The sequence below is a fragment of the Pseudophryne corroboree genome, chromosome 11, assembly GCF_028390025.1.
Source record: "Pseudophryne corroboree isolate aPseCor3 chromosome 11, aPseCor3.hap2, whole genome shotgun sequence".
NCBI lineage: Eukaryota > Metazoa > Chordata > Amphibia > Anura > Myobatrachidae > Pseudophryne > Pseudophryne corroboree.
In genome coordinates, this window is record NC_086454.1 from 125,615,814 (window position 1) to 125,638,825 (window position 23,012).

The 23,012-nt window shown below is 48.3% G+C and overlaps 1 protein-coding gene across 2 annotated transcripts in view; it reads right to left on the reverse strand.

The window, feature by feature from the left end:
• PHRF1 (PHD and ring finger domains 1) overlaps positions 1-23,012 on the reverse strand; it is a 302,294-nt gene that overhangs the window by 34,440 nt on the left and 244,842 nt on the right. For both annotated transcript variants that reach the window (XM_063944791.1, XM_063944792.1), the window contains one exon: positions 17,877-17,932. In XM_063944791.1, coding sequence (XP_063800861.1) covers positions 17,877-17,932 — 56 coding nt within the window. The remainder of the gene's footprint in view (positions 1-17,876; positions 17,933-23,012) is intronic.

A 23,012-nucleotide genomic window follows, 5' to 3' on the forward strand; every position in this document is an offset into this window, starting at 1 on the left:
GTCAAAGATCTGCCCTAATATAGGAGATTACATAATATATAAAAAATATATATATATATATATATATATATATCTTTCTCTATCCTAAAATCAGATTATGTGCAAAAATCCAGAGTCCATACTGACCACAAATTTATTAGTTGCTGTAAATTTGTGCTAGCGTCCACAGTGCTGTTTTGGCTCAATCCGATTTTAGGATATTCACCTCTAGATTATTATTTGTCTATTTTAAAAAAAACCTACGGCTAGGACATCGCTCTTACACGTAGAAAACACCCCTGAGGAAGTCTGTTTAGACGAAATGCGTTGGGTGATTGCCTTAGACATAGTGGGTGGACAGGCTGTCATATGAGCTCCTCCCCGGGAGGGGTGAACAGCAAGTCCCATTAAGACCTTTGTTCCCCCGAATGTCAAGACAAATGTAAGAGTTGTACAATACATTTTAACAAACAGAAATTCTTTTAATAAATCATTTAAAAAGGATATGGACTAACAAGCTAATTTGCTGTCGGGTGATTCTGGTGTGAGGGTTTGTTCCAGATGCATCAGCCTCTTCTTTGGTTAACCTCCATTGTGAAGAATTTTAGAGAAAAACCTGTTAAGAACTACTAGTGGTCACCGAGCGCTCCCCATACAACCACCCACTTTGATAAACTACTGGTTCTCCACTGGCAAGAGGACCTGTTCGGGGGAATAGCTGCTGATTCCTCCAAGGACTATCGTATCCGTGGTGGTCTAATTGAATCATAGCGCAATTTGGTTATTCTATTGTTGTAATACATATTTTGTAATGAGAAAGGCTATATAGATATAACCAGTACATAGTGATAACAGTACATAGTGAGTGCAGACAGCAGCAGCGTCAGCAGGATGAGGCTCCGTACAAACCCCGCCTCCCGCCGCCAGCCATTAGACAGATGGCGGAAGGCCATGCAGTGATTGGCCGTCCGCGAAGCTACCAGCGCAATGATCAACTCCCGCTCACACAGGGAGATGCTGCAGGACACTACGAGGCCAAGCGGTGGAGAGTCCGGTAAGTTTCCCGTGAGCTCCTTCCCCTGGCACTGAGACCCTCCCGGTACCCGGCCTCACCCCCCGTCCCCGCTATATGGGGGGAGCTGGGGATGCACTGTAGCACAGACACCAAACCCCTCCTCTGCCCCTGCGTGATCGAGAGCGGTATGAGCAACAACTACATGACCACCCGCTATGTGCGGTCACCGAAGCAGGGGCAGCAGCATTAGCAGGCGGATGGAGCCTGAGGAAAAGGGGGACACCCTGCGCATCATGTAGAGGCTGGAGAGCCGCATCACCCATCACATACAGGGTAACCCACCTCCCCACTATCTTATACTGTATGCTGCCTCTATACCTACCTCCATACCACCCACATCTACACCACCAGCAGCACCTCCGGACCCCCTCCACCATTCGCTGCACCCCCGCACCCTCCCCCACCCAAGAAACCCCAGCTCGCTACACCACTGGACCCCCAACACCACCCGCCGCACACCCGCCCCTTTCCCACCTGCAACGCATCCGGAACCCTTTCCACATCCGCTACAGCCCTGCACCTGCCCATCCCCCACCCCCAGCAAGGCTACCCCAACCGCAGAACTCCCTACCCCCTCCCGCATGCACCGCCCCCACCACCTCCCAACCCTCTCTCCCATCCGCACACCCCCCCACAGCCAGCCACCCTCAACATCCACCCCCCCCCCCCCCCCCATACGCGATCACCTCTGCACCCGATACATTCTGTACATCGTGCCCTGCAGGCACTGTTTGCACCCATATAAGGGCCTACGCCCACTTCACTATCAAATGCACTTTCGTAGTGCAATATTTGCCCACTCACAAAACTAGATGCGGAGGTTATAGGGGCGTAGCCCCTTCCGACAGTGTGAAAAGCGCCCCTAGGGCGCGATGGATCACCTAGTAAAAAATGGTTCGGTTATAAACTTACAACATTACTATTTAATAGTCATGCAGAGAGGAGCACAAAAAATACAAATTAAAACGAAAGAGGCAAAGAGCAAGTTACTATAGGCTTCCAAATTCATATGTCAGATGTCTTCTTTCACATCCTCACGTACAGTATATCGCTCATAGGATTTACCTTGTGGCATGTAGAAATACTAACAAGAGTGATTTATCGGTTGCTATATATTTCTGTGACAGATTGTGTACCAATTCTGTCATTTGACGCAATGTGGGAGAAGACCCAGTTCCGTTGACTCGTGTAGCTGACATAATGATAAGCACAATGGCCCTCATTCCGAGTTGTTCGCTCGCTACCAGATTTTAGCAGCATTGCACACGCTAGGCCGCCGCCATCTGGGAGTGTATCTTAGCTTAGCAGAATTGCGAACGTAAGATTAGCAGAATTGCGAATAAAAATTTCTTAGCAGTTTCTGAGTAGCTCGGGACTTACTCCTACACTGCGATCAGCTCAGCCCGTTTAGTTTCTGGTTTGACGTCACAAACACGCCCTGCATTCGGTCAGCCACTCCCCCGTTTCTCCAGACACTCCCGAGTTTTATCCTGGCACGCCTGCATTTTTACGCACACTCCCAGAAAACGGTCAGTTTCCACCCAGAAACACCCACTTCCTGTCAATCACACTCCAATCACTTCAACGATGAAAATTCTTTGTTCGGACGTGACTAAATCTACTTAGTTTTGTGCTAAAATACGTAGCGCATGCGCACTGCGTACCATGCGCATGCGCATTTTTGCCTTAATTGCTCCGTTGCGAAAATCGTCAACGAGCAAACAACTCGGAATGACCCCCAATATCAGGCAAATGGAACAATCTTGGCAGCAACATACCTTAGCAAAACCCCCCAGTGTAGTGCGACGTTCCTGTCAGCACAAACCGGGAATTCAAAAGACATATGGTGACTATAAAATCACAAAGAAAAAATAAGATTTTAAACCTACCGGTAAATCTTTTTCTCCTAGTCCGTAGAGGATGCTGGGGACTCCGTAAGGACCATGGGGATAGACTGGCTCCGCAGGAGACATGGGCACTAAAAAAGAACTTTAGGTATGGGTGTGTACTGGCTCCTCCCTCTATGCCCCTCCTCCAGACCTCAGTTAGAGAAACTGTGCCCAGAGGAGACGGACAGTACGAGTAAAGGATTTTTGTTAATCCAAGGGCAAGATTCATACCAGCCCACACCATTCACACTGTATAACTTGGGTTATACGAACCAGTTAACAGCATGAAACAACACAGCCTCAGTCAGAGACTGAACAAAACTGTAACATAACCCTTATGTAAGCAATAACTATATACAAGTCTTGCAGAAGTAGTCCGCACTGGGACGGGCGCCCAGCATCCTCTACGGACTAGGAGAAAAAGATTTACCGGTAGGTTTAAAATCTTATTTTCTCTTACGTCCTAGAGGATGCTGGGGACTCCGTAAGGACCATGGGGATTATACCAAAGCTCCCAAACGGGCGGGAGAGTGCGGATGACTCTGCAGCACCGATTGAGCAAACTTGAGGTCCTCCTCAGCCAGGGTATCAAACTTGTAAAACTTTGCAAAGGTGTTTGAACCCGACCAAGTAGCAGCTCGGCACAGCTGTAATGCCGAGACCCCTCGGGCAGCCGCCCAAGAAGAGCCCACCTTCCTAGTGGAATGGGCCTTAACCGATTTTGGTAACGGCAATCCAGCCGTAGAATGAGCCTGCCGAATTGTGTTACAGATCCAGCGAGCAATAGTCTGCTTAGAAGCAGGAGCGCCAACCTTGCTGGCTGCTTACAGGACAAACAGTGCCTCTGTTTTTCTGACCCGAGCCGTTCTGGCCACGTAAATTTTCAAAGCCCTGACTACAAGGGACTCGGAATCCTCCAAGTCTCGCGTAGCCACAGGCACCACAATAGGTTGGTTCATATGAAAAGATGAAACCACCTTGGGCAAGAATTGAGGACGAGTCCGCATTTCTGCTCTATCCACATGGAAAACCAGATAGGGGCTTTTGTGAGACAAAGCCGCCAACTCCGACACTCGCCTAGCCGAAGTCAAGGCTAACAACATAACCACTTTTCAAGTGAGATATTTTAATTCCACCGTTTTAAGTGGTTCAAACCAGTGGGACTCAAGGAAACTCAACACCACGTTAAGGTCCCAAGGCGCCACCGGAGGTACAAAAGGAGGCTGAATATGCAGCACTCCCTTCACAAAAGTCTGTACTTCTGGGAGAGAAGCTAATTTCTTCTGAAAGAAAATGGATAGGGCCGAAATCTGAACCTTAATGGAGCCTAATTTTAGGCCCAAATTCACTCCAGACTGTAGGAAGTGAAGGAAACGGCCCAGATGGAATTCTTCCGTAGGAGCATTCCTGGCCTCACACCAAGAAACATACTTCCGCCATATACGGTGATAATGTTTAGCTGTCACGTCCTTCCTAGCTTTTATCAGAGTAGGAATGACCTCATCCGGAATGCACTTTTCCGCTAGGATCCGGCGTTCAACCGCAATGCCGTCAAACGCAGCCGCGGTAAGTCTTGGAACAGACAGGGCCCCTGTTGCAACAGGTCCTGTCTTAGAGGAAGAGGCCACGGATCTTCTGTGAGCATTTCCTGCAGATCCGGATACCAGGCTCTTCGCGGCCAATCTGGAACAATGAGAATTGTCTGTACTCCTTTTTCTTATGATTCTCAACACCTTAAGGATTAGAGGAAGAGGAGGAAACACATAGACCGACTGGAACACCCACGGTGTCACGAGGGCGTCCACTGCCACCGCCTGAGGGTCTCTTGACCTGGCGCAATACCTCTGTAGTTTTTTGTTGAGGCGGGACGCCATCTTGTCTATTTGGGGCAGTCCCCACCGACTTGCAATCTGTGCGAAGACTTCCTGATGAAGTCCCCACTCTCCTGGATGTAGATCGTGTCTGCTGAGGAAGTCTGCTCCCCATTTGCCCACCCCCGGAATGAACACTGCTGACAGCGCGCTTACATGATTTTCCGCCCAGCGAAGAATCCTGGTGGCTTCCGTCATTGCCACTCAGCTCCTTGTGCCGCCTTGTCGGTTTACATGAGCCACTGCGGTGATGTTGTCTGACTGAATCAGAACCGGTAGATTGCGAAGCAAAGTCTCCGCTTGACGAAGGGCGTTGTATATGGCCCTCAGCTCCAGGACGTTGATGTGAAGACAAGTCTCCAGGCTTGACCAAAGACCTTGGAAATTTCTTCCCTGTGTGACTGCTCCCCAACCTCGGAGGCTCGCGTCCGTGGTTACCAGAATCCAATCCTGAATGCCAAACCTGCGACCCTCTAGAAGGTAAGCACTCTGCAGCCACCACAGGAGAGATACCCTGGCCCTGGGGGACAGGGTGATCAACTGATGAATCTGTAGATGTGACCCGGACCACTTGTCCAGTAGGTCCCATTGGAAAGTCCTCGGAACCTGCCGAAGGGAATGGCCTCGAAAGACGCCACCATCTTTCCTAGGACTCGAGTGCAGTGATGCACTGACACCTGTTTTGGCTTCAATAGGTCCCTGACCAGAGTCATGAGTTCCTGGGCCTTTTCTATCGGAAGATAAACCCTTTTCTGGTCCGTATCCAGAATCATGCCTAAGAAGGTCAAACGAGTCGTAGGAACCAACTGTGACTTTTGGATATTGAGAATCCAGCCGTGTTGCTGCAACACCTTCAGCGAAAGTGACACGCTGAAATTGGTAATGACACTCCTGTACCACAAATCTCAAGTACGCCTGATGAGGTGGATAAATGGGAACATGAAGGTATGCATCCTTTATATCCAGGGATACCATAAAATCCCCCCCTTCTAGGCTGGCGATGATCGCTCTGAGCGATTCCATCTTGAACTTGAACCTTTTCAAGTATAGGTTCAAGGATTTTAAATTTAAAATGGGTCTGACCGAACCGTCCGGTTTCGGGACTACGAACAGGGTTGAGTAATACCCCTTCCCTCTGTTGAAGACACAATTTGTGAATCGCATTTAAAACTATCTCCCTTTCTGGGGGAGAAGCTGGCAGGGCCGATTTGAAAAACCGGCGAGGAGGCACCTCTTCGAATTCCAGCTTGTACCCCTGGGAAACAATTTCTATCGCCGAGGGTTCCACCTGTGAGTGAACCCAGATGTGGCTGAAAAGTCGAAGACGTGCCCCCACTGGGGCGGACTGCCTCAACGGAGCCCCAGCGCCATGCGGTGGATTTTGTAGAGGCCGGGGAGGACTTCTGCTCCTGGGAACTAGCTGTGGTAGGCAGCTTTTTCCCTCTGCCCTTACCTCTGGCAAGAAAGGATGATCCTCGTACTCTCTTGTTTCTATTTGACCGAAAGGACTGCATCTGATAATGTGGCGCTTTCTTAGGCTGTGAGGGAATATAAGGCAAAAAATTTGATTTACCTGCCGTAGCTGTGGAAACCAGGTCCGAGAGACCTTCCCCAAACAATTCCTCACCCCTGTAAGGTAAAACCTCCGTATGCCTCTTTGAGTCGGCATCACCTGTCCACTGCCGGGTCCATAGGACTCGTCTAGCAGAAACCGCCATAGCGTTGACTCTAGAACCCAGTAGGCCAATGTCTCTTTGAGCATCTCTCATATATAAGGCAGCAACTTTAATATGACCCAGGGTCAATAAAATGGTATCCTTATCCAGGGTATCAATTTCCGCCGATAAGGTATCTGTCCACGCTATTACAGCGCTACAAACCCAAGCCGACGCTATCGCCGGTCTGAGTAAGGTACCAGAATGTGTGTAAATGGACTTCAAGGTAGCCTCCTGCTTGCGATCAGCAGGATCCCTGAGGGTAGCCGTATCTTGGGATGGCAGCGCTACCTGTTTGGATAAGCGTGTCAACGCTTTGTCCACCCTTGTGGAGGATTCCCACCGTATCCCGTCCTTATTCGGGAAAGGATGCGCCATAAGAATCCTTTTGGGAATCTGCAGTTTTTTGTCTGGAGATTCCCAATCCTTTTCAAATAACTCGTTCAGCTCATGAGAACGAGGAAAGGTTACCTCAGGTTTCTTTCCTTATACATGTGTACCCTCGTGTCAGGGACAGGGGGGTCCTCTGTGATATGCAAAACATCTTTTATTACAATAATCATAAGAGGATTCCCCGAGTGTGTGGTGTGTCGGTACGCGTGTGTCGGCATGTCTGAGGTAGAATGCTCTCCTAGGGAGGAGGTAGAGCAAATGACTGTGGTGTCTCAGTCGGCAACACCGACACCTGACTGGTTGGATATGTGGAATGTTTTAAGTGCTAATGTGAATTTATTGCACAAAAGGTTGGACAAAGCTGAGTCCAGGGAATGTACAGGGTGTCAAGCCCTGCCTGCCCCTATGTCACAGGGACCTTCGGGGTCTCAAAAGCGCCCACTATCCCAAATAGTAGACACTGATACCGACACGGATTCTGACTCCAGTGTCTACTACGATGATGCAAAGTTACAGCCAAAATTGGCTAAAAGTATTCAATATATCTGAAGACAGTTCCCCCTTAAGGCCCTTTGGAGAGACAGAGAGAGAGTATGCCAGCACACACCCAGCGCTAATGACCCAGGAAAAAAAAACACAATATGTTTACCCAGATAGCGCTGTTTATCCTCATCTGCGCCAAATTATCTGCCCCCCTTCTTTAAAACCCTCTTTCACCGTGTAAGCAGGGGAGAGTCCGGGGAGCTTCCTCTCAGCGGTGTGCTGTGGAGAAAATGGAGCCGGTGAGTGCTGAGGAACAAGCTCCGCCCCCTCAGCGGCGGGCTTCGGTTCCGCTGAAAATTTTCAAAAACTGGCGGGGGGCTGTGCGTTACCTCAATGACTAACTGAAGTCTTCTGCCGCCTCTGAAGTCTTCTTTCTTCACATACTCACCCGGCTTCTATCTTCCGGCTCTGCGAGGAGGACGGCGGCGCGGCTCCGGGACGAACGGCAAGGGTGAGACCTGCGTTCCGTTCCCTCTGGAGCTAATGGTGTCCAGTAGCCTAAGAAACAGAGCCTAACGTTAAAGCAGGTCTGTTTCTCTCCCCTCAGTGACTCGATGCAGGGAGTCTGTTGCCAGCAGGCTCCCTGAAAATAAAAAACCTAACAAAATACTTTCAGGAGAGCTCCCTGTAAAACACCCAGTCTCCTCTGAGCATAGTATTAAACTGAGGTCTGGAAGAGGGGCATAGAGGGAGGAGCCAGTGCACACCCATACCTAAAGAATCTTGTCTCCAGCGGAGCCCGTCTATCCCCATGGTCCTTACGGAGTCCCCAGCATCCTCTAGGACGTAAGAGAAATACACAGCAAGTATATCTTGTGAAATACCTATATCTGTTAATAAACCTGACGTACTTAGCCCCCTAAGGTTACAAAATATAGGAGTAGCAAGTTGAGTGAAATACACAAGATAGCAGCCACGCAGCAGCTACATGCACACACACATATATAGTCACAAGCGAACAATGCAGAAATTATACTAAACCATAATACTGCACTGGACTAGCAATACAAAGTAATACTCAGTATAGCTATATATGTAAACAGTAGATATAACAAAACAGAGTAGATACTGGATGTATATCACAGGGCGTTTGTACCACACTACCCCGACTGTATGCACTTTTTCTTAATTAACACTGTCCCTTGACAGGTAGAATACTTAAGTGTCCTGTAAAATGCACAGCGCTGGCGAGCAGGTGGCTTTACAGAGGAGGATTTGCCCCAGCATTCCCAGGAACAGCGCAGCTCTCTGTGATGGCGGCTGACAGGGAGTGAGGGAGAGATATGCAGCTTCACGGCGGGAACATTTACCCAAATGGGGCCCTGGGGCTGGGGGAGGGGCAACAGGTTAGGCCTTATCCCGCTGCTGGCTGAATAAAAAATAAGATTTTACTCACCGGTAATTCTATTTCTCGTAGTCCGTAGTGGATGCTGGGAACTCCGTAAGGACCATGGGGAATAGCGGCTCCACAGGAGACTGGGCACAACTAAGAAAGATTTAGGACTACCTGGTATGCACCGGCTCCTCCCTCTATGCCCCTCCTCCAGACCTCAGTTAGGATACTGTGCCCGGAAGAGCTGACACAATAAGGAAAGGATTTTGGAATCCCGGGTAAGACTCATACCAGCCACACCAATCACACCGTATAACTCGTGATACTATACCCAGCTAACAGTATGAAAAATAACTGAGCCTTCCAACAGATGGCTCTAAACAATAACCCTTTAGTTAGGCAATAACTATATACATATATATATATATATATATATACATATATATAAGTATTGCAGACAATCCGCACTTGGGATGGGCGCCCAGCATCCACTACGGACTACGAGAAATAGAATTACCGGTGAGTAAAATCTTATTTTCTCTGACGTCCTAGTGGATGCTGGGAACTCCGTAAGGACCATGTGGATTATACCAAAGCTCCCAAACGGGTGGGAGAGTGCGGATGACTCTGCAGCACCGAATGAGCAAAAGCAAGGTCCTCATCAGCCAGGGTATCAAACTTGTAGAACTTAGCAAACGTGTTTGAACCCGACCAAGTAGCAGCTCGGCAAAGTTGTAAAGCCGAGACCCCTCGGGCAGCCGCCCAAGAAGAGCCCACTTTCCTCGTGGAATGGGCCTTTACAGATTTAGGATGCGGCAGTCCAGCCGCAGAATGTGCAAGTTGAATCATACTACAGATCCAGCGAGCAATAGACTGCTTTGAAGCAGGAGCACCCAGCTTGTTGGGCGCATACAGGATAAATAGCGAGTCAGTTTTCCTGACTCCAGCCGTCCTGGAAACATAGATTTTCAGGGCCCTGACTACGTCCAGCAACTTGGAATCCTCCAAGTCTTTAGTAGCCGCAGGCACCACAATAGGTTGGTTCAAATGAAAAGCGGATACCACCTTAGGAAGAAATTGGGGACAAGTCCTCAATTCCGCCCTATCCATATGGAAAATCAGATAAGGGCTTTTACATGACAAAGCCGCCAATTCTGACACACGCCTGGCCGAAGCCAAGGCCAACAGCATGACCACTTTCCACGTGAGATATTTCAGTTCCACGGTTTTAAGTGGCTCAAACCAATGTGACTTAAGGAAATCCAACACCACGTTGAGATCCCAAGGTGCCACTGGAGGCACAAAAGGGGGCTGAATATGCAGCACTCCTTTAACAAACGTCTGAACATCAGGCAGTGAAGCCAGTTCTTCTTGGAAGAAAATTGACAGAGCCGAAATCTGGACCTTAATGGAACCTAATTTGAGGCCCATAGTCACCCCTGACTGTAGGAAGTGCAGAAATCGACCCAGCTGAAATTCCTCCGTTGGGGCCCTTCTGGCCTCACACCACGCAACATATTTTCGCCATATGCGGTGATAATGGTTTGCGGTCACCTCCTTCCTAGCTTCCGGAATGCCCTTTTCCTTCAGGATCCGGCGTTCAACCGCCATGCCGTCAAACGCAGTCGCGGCAAGTCTTGGAACAGACAGGGTCCCTGCTGCAGCAGGTCCTGTCTGAGCGGCAGAGGCCATGGGTCCTCTGAGATCATTTCTTGAAGTTCTGGGTACCAAGCTCTTCTTGGCCAATCCGGAACCACAAGTATAGTTCTTACTCCTCTCCTTCTTATTATTCTCAGTACCTTGGGTATGAGAGGCAGAGGAGGGAACACATAAATCGACTGGTACACCCACGGTGTCACTAGAGAGTCCACAGCTATCGCCTGAGGGTCCCTTGACCTGGCGCAATATCTTTTTAGCTTTTTGTTGAGGCGGGACGCCATCATGTCCACCTGTGGCCTTTCCCAACGGTGTACCATCATTTGGAAGACTTCTGGATGAAGTCCCCACTCTCCCGGGTGGAGGTCGTGCCTGCTGAGGAAGTCTGCTTCCCAGTTGTCCACTCCCGGAATGGACACTGCTGACAGTGCTAACACATGATTTTCCGCCCATCGGAGAATCCTTGTGGCTTCTGCCATCGCCATCCTGCTTCTTGTGCCGCCCTGACGGTTTACATGGGCGACCGCCGTGATGTTGTCTGACTGGATCAGCACCGGCTGGTGTTGAAGCAGGGGTCTTGCCTGACTTAGGGCATTGTAAATGGCCCTTAGTTCCAGAATATTTATGTGTAGGGAAGTCTCCTGACTTGTCCATAGTCCTTGGAAGTTTCTTCCCTGTGTGACTGCCCCCCAACCTCGAAGACTGGCATCCGTGGTCACCAGGATCCAGTCCTGTATGCCGAATCTGCGGCCCTCTAGAAGATGAGCACTCTGCAGCCACCACAGTAGCGACACCCTGGCCCTTGGAGACAGGGTTATCAGCCGATGCATCTGAAGATGCGACCCGGACCACTTGTCCAACAGATCCCACTGAAAGATCCTTGCATGGAACCTTCCGAATGGAATTGCTTCGTAAGAAGCCACCATCTTTCCCAGGACTCGCGTGCAGTGGTGCACCGACACCTGTTTTGGTTTTAGGAGGTCTCTGACTAGAGACGATAACTCCTTGGCCTTCTCCTCCGGGAGAAACACTTTTTTCTGTTCTGTGTCCAGAACCATCCCCAGGAACAGTAGACGCGTTGTAGGAACCAGCTGCGACTTTGGAATATTCAGGATCCAGCCGTGCTGTTGTAGCACTTCCCGAGCTAGTGCTACTCCGATCAACAACTGTTCCCTGGACCTCGCCTTTATAAGGAGATCGTCCAAGTACGGGATAATTAAAACTCCCTTTTTCCGAAGGAGTATCATCATTTCGGCCATTACCTTGGTAAATACCCTCGGTGTCGTGGACAGACCAAACGGCAACGTCTGGAATTGGTAATGACAGTCCTGTACCACAAATCTGAGGTACTCCTGGTGAGGAGGGTAAATGGGGACATGCAGGTAAGCATCCTTGATGTCCAGTGACACCATGTAATCCCCCTCGTCCAGGCTTGCAATCACCGCTCTGAGCGATTCCATCTTGAACTTGAACCTTCTTATATAAGTGTTCAAAGATTTTAAATTTAAAATGGGTCACACCGAACCGTCCGGTTTCGGTACCACAAACATTGTGGAATAGTAACCCCGTCCTTGTTGAAGGAGGGGTACCTTGATTATCACCTGCTGAGAATACAGCTTGTGAATCGCCTCCAGCACTGCCTCCCTGTCCGGGGGAGCTGTCGGCAAGGCAGATTTGAGGAAACTGCGAGGGGGAGACGTCTCGAATTCCAGCTTGTACCCCTGAGATACTACCTGTAGAATCCAGGGATCCACCCGTGAACGAGCCCACTGGTTGCTGAAGTTCTTGAGACGAGCCCCCACCGTACCTGGCTCCGCCTGTGGAGCCCCAGCGTCATGCGGTGGACTTAGAAGAAGCGGGGGAGGACTTTTGTTCCTGGAAACTGGCTGTATGTTGCAGCTTTTACCCTCTGCCTCTGGGCAGAAAGGACGCGCCTCTAACCTGCTTACCTTTCTGGGGCCGAAAGGACTGTACCTGATAATACGGTGCTTTCTTTGGCTGAGGGAACATGGGGTAAAAATGCTGACTTCCCAGCTGTTGCTGTGGAAACGAGGTCCGAGAGACCATCCCCAAACAATTCCTCACCCTTGTAAGGCAAAACTTCCATGTGCCTTTTAGAATCTGCATCTCCTGTCCATTGCAGAGTCCACAATCCTCTCCTGGCAGAAATGGACATTGTGTTTATTTTAGATGCAAGCGTCTTTAATATGCTCTACGGTCAGCAATATAGTGTCCCTGTCTAGGGTATCAATGTTTTCCGACAGGGAATCTGACCACGCAGCTGCAGCACTGCACATCCATGCTGAAGCAATAGCCGGTCTCAGTATAATTCCTGAGTGTGTATATACAGACTTCAGGATAGCCTCCTGCTTCCTATCAGCAGGTTCCTTTAGGGCGGCCGTGTCCGGAGACGGTAGTGCCACCTTCTTTGACAGGCGTGTGAGCGCTTTATCCACCCTAGGGGATGTCTCCCAACGTGACCTATCCTCTGGCGGGAAAGGGTACGCCATTAGTAACTTTTTAGAAATTACCAGTTTCTTATCGGGGGAAGCCCACGCTTCTTCACATACTTCATTTAATTCATCCGAAGGGGGAAAAACCACTGGTAGTTTTTTCTCCCCAAACATAATACCCTTTTTTGTGGAACCTGGGGTAATACCAGAAATGTGCAACACATTTTTCATTGCCGTAATCATGTAACGGGTGGCTCTATTGGAATGTACACTAGTCTCATCATCGTCGACACTGGAGTCAGTATCCGTGTCGACATCTGTGTCTGCCATCTGAGGTAGCGGGCGTTTTAGAGCCCCTGATGGCTTTTGAGATGCCTGGGCAGGCACGGGCAGAGAAGCCGGCTGTACCACATCTGTTATGTCGTCAAACCTTTTATGTAAGGAGTTGACACTGTCACGCAATTCCTTCCACATGTCCATCCATTCAGGTGTCGACCCCGCAGGGGGTGACATCACATTTATCGGCACCTGCTCCGCCTCCACATAAGCCTCCTCATCAAACATGTCGACACAGCCGTACCGACACACCGCACACACACAGGGAATGCTCTGACTGAGGACAGGACCCCACAAAGTCCTTTGGGGAGACAGAGAGAGAGTATGCCAGCACACACCAGAGCGCTATATAATGCAGGGATTCACACTACACACAGTGATTTTTCCCCTATAGCTGCTAATATTACACAGATTGCGCCTAAATTTAGTGCCCCCCCTCTCTTTTTTACCCTATGGAGTCTGGAAACTGCAGGGGAGAGCCTGGGGAGCGTCCTTCCAGCGGAGCTGTGAGGGAAAATGGCGCCAGTGTGCTGAGGGAGATAGCTCCGCCCCTTTTTCGGCGGGCTTCTCCCGCTTTTTTATGGAAAGTTATGGCAGGGGATTTTACACATGTATAGTCTTAATGACTATATTATGTGGCACTTTGCCAAGTAAGGTACTCTTATTGCAGCCCAGGGCGCCCCCCCCCCAGCGCCCTGCACCCATCAGTGACCGGAGTGTGTGTGGTGTGCATGGGGAGCAATGGCGCACAGCTGCAGTGCTGTGCGCTACCTTAAAGAAGACCGAAGTCTTCTGCTGCCGATTTCCAGGAACGTCTTCTTGCTTCTGGCTCTGCAAGGGGGACGGTGGCGCGGCTCCGGGACCGGACGACCGAGGCTGGGCCTGTGTTCGATCCCTCTGGAGCTAATGGTGTCCAGTAGCCTAAGAAGCCCAAGCTAGCTGCAAGCAGGTAGGTTCGCTTCTTCTCCCCTCAGTCCCTCGTAGCAGTGAGTCTGTTGCCAGCAGATCTCACTGAAAATAAAAAACCTAATTTATACTTTCTTTTCTAGAAGCTCAGGAGAGCCCCTAGTGTGCATCCAGCTCGGCCGGGCACAAAATTCTAACTGAGGTCTGGAGGAGGGGCATAGAGGGAGGAGCCAGTGCACACCAGGTAGTCCTAAATCTTTCTTAGTTGTGCCCAGTCTCCTGCGGATCCGCTATTCCCCATGGTCCTTACGGAGTTCCCAGCATCCACTAGGACGTCAGAGAAACGGGGTTTAATAGAGAGGAAAACCCCTACCTGTGCCCTGTGTCCCGATGGCTAGTGAAGCGACTGCCCTTTACATTGTGCACGGCCGCACCGGATCGCGATAACACCAGGCCAAAGAGACCCCTTACCTCCCCTTGTACCTGCGGCCACGCGATCCCGGAGGGCAGCGGCGAGTGTGTGTGACTGACCAGAAGTTACACGGAGCCTCCGCTGTAGTTACCCGGCAACCAGGGCGCGGGAGTGTACAGCGCCGCTGGGGGAGTGATGGAGCTGCAGCAAAGGATGTCTGACTGACATTCATGAAAGCTGCAGCCCTTGAAGTCTTCAAATTTCTTCTTTTCTTCTGAAATTAGTTTATAACATGGGCTGCAGGAGCAGCCCTCCTGTTGATTGTCTGCTTACTGCATGGCACCAACTTACAAACTGAGCACCTGTGCACGGAGGCGGGGTTATAGAGGAGGCGGCGCTGTGCATCTTGGGAACAGTCAAAGCTTTGAGCCTGTTGGTGCCTCGGATCAAGATCCTACTCTACACCCCGATGTTAATCCTTGTGGAGCCCAGTGTACCCCGCAGCAGAAAGTGCTCTCTATGAGGCCTTGCCTCTTTTTGGGCACATACAGGCTTTTGGGGAGAAGGCGCTCTTTCATATTGCCACAGGCTTGTAGCATAAATTGGAGGGACCAGCCGCTCCATTATTTCTCGGTGCACAGCGCCATTTTCTCTGCCTCTGACCCCTTCCTGGGACAGCCACCGGTCATCACATGCGCCTCTGCCGGCTGCTCTGCAGGGCCAGAGCCAGGAAGCATAGAAACACATGCGGCTGCAAATGGAGAGGAAAGCCAGCAGCGATCCGGCTTTGTAAAACATACAGGCAGGCAGGCACTTACTTGACTGGCCTTAAAAACTGCCGTGCACCAGCCTTTCCCCAGGGTGCCACCCCATCCAGACTGCGGCTACCAAGAGACGCATACGCTGAGTATAGATAATGAGGTAAGCCCTTGGAACAAAATAACAAACAACTACACTATCCTGACTAGGAGACAGGAAAAAAAAAAAGACTGAGGAGGAAGGGGGAAGAGTATCTCTATATACCCTAAGTGGGCGGTCCCTGAAGTGTGAAAAAACTTCCTGTCTAGAACTAGGGGGATGGAATGCAATCCCAGAGTAATGGCTGCCATGAAGTGGTATAGAAGAAATATATTGTTTCATGATTCCACTGCAGACAATTTGTTTTAAAAAGTATTAAAGTGGCTCTCTGGGCTATAGTACAGTGTCCTGTCATACATTACAGAAAAACAGATGCTGAAGCATCACTACTGTTACTGGAATATCACTGGCTCTGTCCCTGTGTATGAATCAACCAATCTACATATGTACATAGCAAGTCTGCAAGGCTGTCGCTCAAGCTCTACCTGCTTAGTTATTGAAGCACGTTGCGTGGCTAGCGTTGCGGGAACGATAACACCCAAACAGACAATCAGATCAAAATATGGATTGTACCTCCAGTGTATAGAATTGAATAACCTACAAACACGGTCCTGTCACTTTTCACTGTATCTGCTACGCGCGCTCCTCGGGTAACGCCAAGAACCATGGATTAATATTTACTTACATTAACAAGATCCAAATTTACATCTCTAAGAGTTAACCAAACTATTAACACTCATGTATATGTACAACCGTGAAAATCAGAAACTCCCGTGTGAAGAACAGGGAGAACAGCTAGTGCAATATAAAGCATTGAATGGTCAGCTTTAGAAATGTAAACATGACGTGTAAACTTCTAAAGCGAAGAAGGATACAATGCTTTACATCGTATTAAAACCATGCTGACACACCCGGTTTGAAACATTGACAAGTTAACTACATTCAAAATACATTCAAATAGCAATCCTAGCCTGTTCCTGTCTTGTTAATGCTATGCCGTATTGACAAGTCCTAGCAAACAGTCTTCCTACACATGGCTATCCATGAAAGCCTTGTTTATGCTGTGAAGACCCCACGGCTAAAGCTTTCACGTGAAGGGATGCTACAAGGTATTACTGTCAAGTATATTCTCCAGAAACTTTGTCTACATGTAAACATGCTTAAAAATGTATTACCATCCATTTATTTATTTATTAAGTACTGACTTTTATGCAGTGCTTTACATTGATGGTATCATGTCACAACATAAACAATTTACCTTCTAAAGTCCCGTACACACGGGGAGAGATGTGTGCTGAGTGATCTGTCACAGACTGCTCAGCACACACCTCTCCCCCCCACCCCCACTCAGCACAATGTGTGCTGGGGGGGGGGGGGGTACGCTCATTTCACCCAGCGGGTGAAATAAGTCATGTGCTAGATTGTGCCTGCCAATCTAGCACCGGTGATAGCAGTGCGTGGGGCCGCAAATCACTGTGGGGGTCATGATACATATGGTAATTGACAGACTGTTAGTAACTTTTCCATAGTAAACAGTAAAGCAGCCATAGTCAGCTGGCATTACTATGCGGCTACCAGTGGTGAAGTGTGAAATAATCCTCACATTATTTCAGTGAGGCAGCTTATATGGCACTTCATATGCCCAGAAAATGTCATTCTTGCAACTACCAAGCACAGAGTCTATTTGTGGTATTCTTTGTCACGCTCTAAATACTCACCAGAAAATGGTGCCATGTAAGCAGCATTACTGAAAAGTCAATTTTCGGCAATGCCGCAGCATAATCCCAAGGTGACAGAAAAAATTACTTATTAAGCACAAAGGGGCAGATGTATTTAGCCTGGAGAAGTGATAAAGCAGTGATAAGTGCAAGGTGATACCAGCTGATTTGCTGGTGCGTTAACTGTCAATTTACATATTGGAGCTGATTGGCTGGTGCGTTATCACCTTGCACTTATCAATTCTCCAGGCTTAATACATCTGCCCCAAAGTTTGCTGCTTGTATTTTGGTACACTTCCAAACTTTCTACAAATAACGGATTATAGCATCAAGGAAAAAACGGAGGGCGGGGAGGGGTGGGGGGGTTAAGTGAAAAAAATCTATCCAAAAGTATTAACAGTAAAAGGTTGTGAAAGGGGCCTAGAAATAAAGGTTACCAATCCTAGGGGCAGAATCAATTAGCCGCAGGGTTTAAGCTATTCAACTGCAGTCACTACCCCATGCGGTAAGCCCCGAATTGTGCACTTAATGTAGATTTTTCCATGTTAAGTGCACCCCCTGGGGCTCACCATGCACGGTGATGCCACAGCTTCAGGGACTAAACCGGGAGGTACGGGTTAACATGCGTGAAAATTGTAAAGTACTTGAATAGCTCCAGGTGTTAAACCCCGGATCTGCAGCTGCGCAGTAAGTCCCACGGTTCCCTAATGTGCTGTGACAGAAACTTCCCATGTCCTACCTCTTCATTCTTAGCCTTCTCTTCTTTTATAGCTTTTGATTTTCCTTTACCTTTACCTAGAGAAAAAGAAATAAAGAACATGACAATGTATAAACAAGTAACAAGATTAATTAACAATGAGGTAATGACTGAATTACATTAGAAATGGCTATTGCCCAATATATTTCTACAGACAGAAGTGATCAGACTAATATTGGTGTTTTCCATACAGTTTTTAATTGGAAACAAGGCAACGCCAGCTCAACAAAGACCATTCTAACTCAACCTAATTAATTATTTAATATGGGTTGGGTTCAGGTGACCAGCGTTTGGGATCACCATACCGACGCCGGGATCCCGATCTTTAGATTGCCGGGAGAGGGGGGGGAGGCAGGTGCAACAAAGCCCCTTGCTGCGCTCGCCACAGGTTCTATTCCCACTCTAAGTGGGAATAGTCCCTGTTAGTCGGCATGCCAGCTGTCGGGCTCTGAATCGGCCAGGATCCCGGCATTGGTATAGTGACCGGCGGTCACACAACTACATCCTTTCCCTTTGGCTGGAAAAGAAATAATCGTTTAAAAGTCAAAATGCAGTACTTTTACAGAGAAACAGGATGGGTCATTCTTTTTTAATTATTGGAGTCTTAAAAACCTAATAGTGTGCCTTTGAATTGATTGTGGCAGACAACACCCACTGCAGAATGGGGGAACACGCCTGCATCCATGCTCACATGACTAAAGCAACTCGTAGCGATTGCAGAGAGGCCACAATTATATTGGTCCCATTTATTGGGCACATGGAAGACGAGTGATCATGATCATATTGCGATATGGGTGGCGAATGTTCTCCTCTCATAATCCACAACTGGGCTGTATTATCTTGACCGGAGGAAAAATCGTCCTGCAGGACACAGCTTTTCTTTTTTAAAGTACCCTGCCCATCTTTTTAAGGAAAATACACGAGCAAACACTGCAACACTCCCTTCTCCACTGGCCAATCAGAGTTCAAATGGAGAGAGAGGGTGGAAGTGAGTGCTGAAGTCAGACGGTAAAGAAAGAGACCAACTATTAAGTTATAGGTATGAATTCAAGCAAGAGAAAGAATGCATTATAACTAGAGAGTAAGTCAAAGAGAAATGACAGGAAAGAAGAATGTGAGGGAAAAGTCCGAACACTGATACTGAAAGAAAGTAGTAACAGTGAATTAATGTAATAGAAAATGTATAGTTTGTGAAGGGGTTCAGATACAGAAGGGACAGGCAGTGAGATAGCACTACAAAAGTAATCTTACTATGTGGAGGGAGAGAGAGAAGAATGAAACAAAGGAAGGGAAGGCTGGAGTATGTAAATCATGGAGTAGAAGCTAGTCATTACTAAGTTCCAGGATAATAGGGGTGTTTCCTGTGATGACCACGAAAGCTGTGTCAGATATAAATGTAAGGCACCCGGCTCAAAAGTCAATCCTGGCCAACAACATCATTCAATTATCCAGGGACCTCACAGTACCACTAAAACTATTAAACCAACATTTCTATTTCTAAAAAATACTCTAAATTCTAAAAAAAAGTCCTGCCTAGGTGAGGGTTCAGTAGGATTTCCCGGCGGTCGAAATACGACCACTGGAATCCGACAGTCAAAATCCTAACCTTGAGCGCAGCATGTCCCCTCGCGGGCTGGCCACGCTTCAGGCTCGGTGGCGAGGCACTATTATATTCCCCCTCGGGTGGTAGCCTAGTGGGAATACCGGGCGTCGGTCCGGATTTCATCTGTCAGGAAATTAACTGCATCCCCTCGGTGAGGCTTCCATTGACACATTTGGACACTGGTTAGTGATATAACAGAGAGTAAAATCCAAATGCTGCCTATAGTAAGACGTGGAACCATTTATCGTTCTTACAAGGATTGGATACTGCTTAAAAATCATACACAGCTATGGGATATTAATGTGTGGGATGTTAAATAATTTAGTGACTGACACTTATGCTACCTCATGGTGAGTATATTGAAAATGTTTTAAGACCCATCTTCTGCAGAAGACCCTCCTCATTAAACCTTCAATTATTCAATAGCAAAACGGATTATTATTTTTTTAACTCTTAAGAAAATGATTATCATTAGTACTTGAAATATTATCGCATCATACTGTTTACAATTAGGTTCTTCTAATCAATTACATAGAGAACTAGAGTACTGAACCTACAGTTCTGGAATGTAATAGTTGAATTGGAGAACTCTAAATTACGCTTGTTTTAAATCAGGACATTTATTATTCCCATTAAGGAGAACAGTATTCAAGCAAAATTTTAGGTTAATTTATTTAGAATTATGAAATTTCAGTATCCGCCTTATAACTTAGCAAGGAGAACAGTATTCAAGCCAAATTTTATGTTAATTTATTTAGAATTATGAAATTTCAGTATCCGCCTCATAACTTAGCCATGACATTGCTCTAATTATTTTAATGTTCAATTAAATCACACACACCCCTCCAATCAAAAACACCCCACACATCCTTCTTCCTAATAAGCACCATCACTAAACAATTGTGTCGCACATTCTTGCTGTGTCTCGGTGCATGCTCGTATCTATATTTTTTATTAATTTACATTTATGAAACCTCTTTTCTATTTGCACTGTTGACTTGAGATGTCAAATTGGTCTGCCCTAAACCAAACAAAACAGGACTGGTGAGGATGAGAGAGTTCACATACAAGCCTTTAGCTCCATACTGCTGAGAGAGGTCACTACTATGCACATGTGATGACTTTATCACAAAGACTGTCCAAAGGCTATTCAATTTCCCTGAATCTCCCTGAAAATGCAATTATTCGTTGTGCGACAAGGAGTGTTATGGTAGGCTTACCATTGTTAACACTCACTCTGCGAGGTACATTGGGTTCCATAGGGAAACAACAGGGTGTAGAGTGGATCTTGATCCAGAGGCACCAACAGGTTAAAGCTTTAGACTGTCCCAGGATGCATTGGGGCCTCCTCTATTACCCCGCCTCAGTTTGGTTAACCAGTCCAATGCAGGAGCAGGCAAGAGAGACGGCAGATGTTAGTCACACAGAACCGCATTCTCACGACAGGAGAAGGGACCAGCGGCTAATGCCATACAAACCCATAGAAGCTAGGTGCGTCAGGGTGGGCGCCCTGTGGAACCCAATGTAACTCGCAGAAAGAGTGTTAAACCATGGTAAGTCTACCACAACAGTCCTTTTCTGCAGCAGGGTACATTGTGTTCCACAGGGATGTCCTAAACAGGTTCCTCAAGGGAGGGGACATGCCTTAGCAGATATGAGAATTCAGGATCCAAAGGACCTTGGCCGGGAGCCATTTAAAGTCCACCGGCTCAAGAGGTTCAAATGGAGACTCTTGCAGGGAATTCAGCACAACAGGCAGATCCCATGGAACCACAGGACAGAGGCCGGTTTGCGGGCTTTCAACATAGTCTGAATAAGTGCCTCAGAAAAACCTTTGGCCCACAGGAGTGAAGCTTTAAGAGCCACGCCATCAAAGCCAGTCTGGCCTGGTCTGGGTAGACACAAGGGCCCTGTACAAGGAAGTCTGGCCACTGAGGAAGTAGAAGGGGATGCCCTGTCAACAGACCCTGCAGGTCTGAGAACCAATGCCTTCTGGGCCATGCTGGAGCGACTACCAGTAGCGATCCTCCTTGTTTGAACTTCCGTAGAACCCTGGTCAGAAATGACACCGGAGGGAACACGTTGGGCAGACGAAAGTTCCATGGAATTGCAGGTGCGTCAACGAACGCTGCCTGAGGATCCCTGGTCTGAGATCTGAAGGTCGGAACCTTGTGATTGTGTCAAGATGCCATCAGGTCTACAAGGTCTACATCTGGTAGGCCCCACCTGTCCACTAGGAGTGGAAAGACTTCTGGATGAAGACTCCTCTCTCCAGCGTGCAAGTCCTGGCGACTGAGGAAGTCTGCTTCCCAGATTAGGGCGCCCGGAATGAGCACTGCCGATATTGCTGGCAGATGCCATTCCGCCCAACAAAGCATTTTTGACACTTCCATCATTGCCATGCGGCTTTGAGCGCCGCCCTGATGGTTTATGTAAGCCACGAGGTGGCGTTGTCTGACCGTACTTGAACAAGCCTGTTCTGTACCAGAGGCAGGGCGAGAGATATCGCATTGAACACCGCCCTCCGCTCCAGAATGTTTATTGGGAGGAGTGATTCCTCTTTGGTCCAGCGACCCTGAAAAAAAAAAAAAAAAAAAAAAAAAAAAGAGTGTTGCTCCAACACTGCACCCCATCCCCTCAGACTGGCATCTGTTGTCAGCGGGACCCAGTCGGGGATCCAGGAGGGACGGCCCCTACTTAATTGCTGGTCCTGGAGCAACCAGGTCAGCGACAGACGAACCTCCAGAGTCAAAGTGATCATGTGAGATTTGATCCGCTCAGGTAGGTCATCCCACTTGGAAAGGATTAACCTCTGTAGTGGAATGGAATGAAATTGAGTGTACTCTACCATGTCGAAGGCAGACACCATCAGGCCTGAAGTTTCAGGACTTTCTCTGGAGAAAGAAACAGCCGCTGACTGTGTCCAGGAGTGCCTCCAGGTGGTGCACTATGCTCTGAGCTGGGACCAGCAAGGACTTCTTCCAATTGATGAGCCACCCGTGGGCTTGTAGGAAGGTTACCGTCAATTTCTTTTTTCATCCACTAGGGGTCACTGGAGTACTCTTGGGATATGGATGGCTTCCGCAGGAACAAGGCACTGAATATTCAAATTTAGAACTCTCCTCCCCTTCATATCCCAGAGTACCTCAGTGTTTTTTCTGTGCTCATAGTAGCAACAAGGCTTGTGTGGAGCTTAAACCACACTTCTTTTGAATATTTTTGATTTTTCTTTTCATTTTTACTTTTTACAACACATCCCTTCCCAGTTTCTGTAAAAACGTGGGTCCGGGATAGTGCCGCTGCACGGAGGCAGCGCATGGCGTGTCGGTCCTCACAAAGAGCACCCTCACAGCCACACGCAGCTCACTGACTGCTGCAAGAGCTGGACGGAGCTTACAGATAGAAGCCCCGTCACAGCCATCGCTACTGGAGTCAGGTATGCTGGGGGGACGGGGCGGTCAGCGCACGCTGCCACCCCGCTGTGTGAGGACAATGTTCACAGAGCCGGCCGCCGC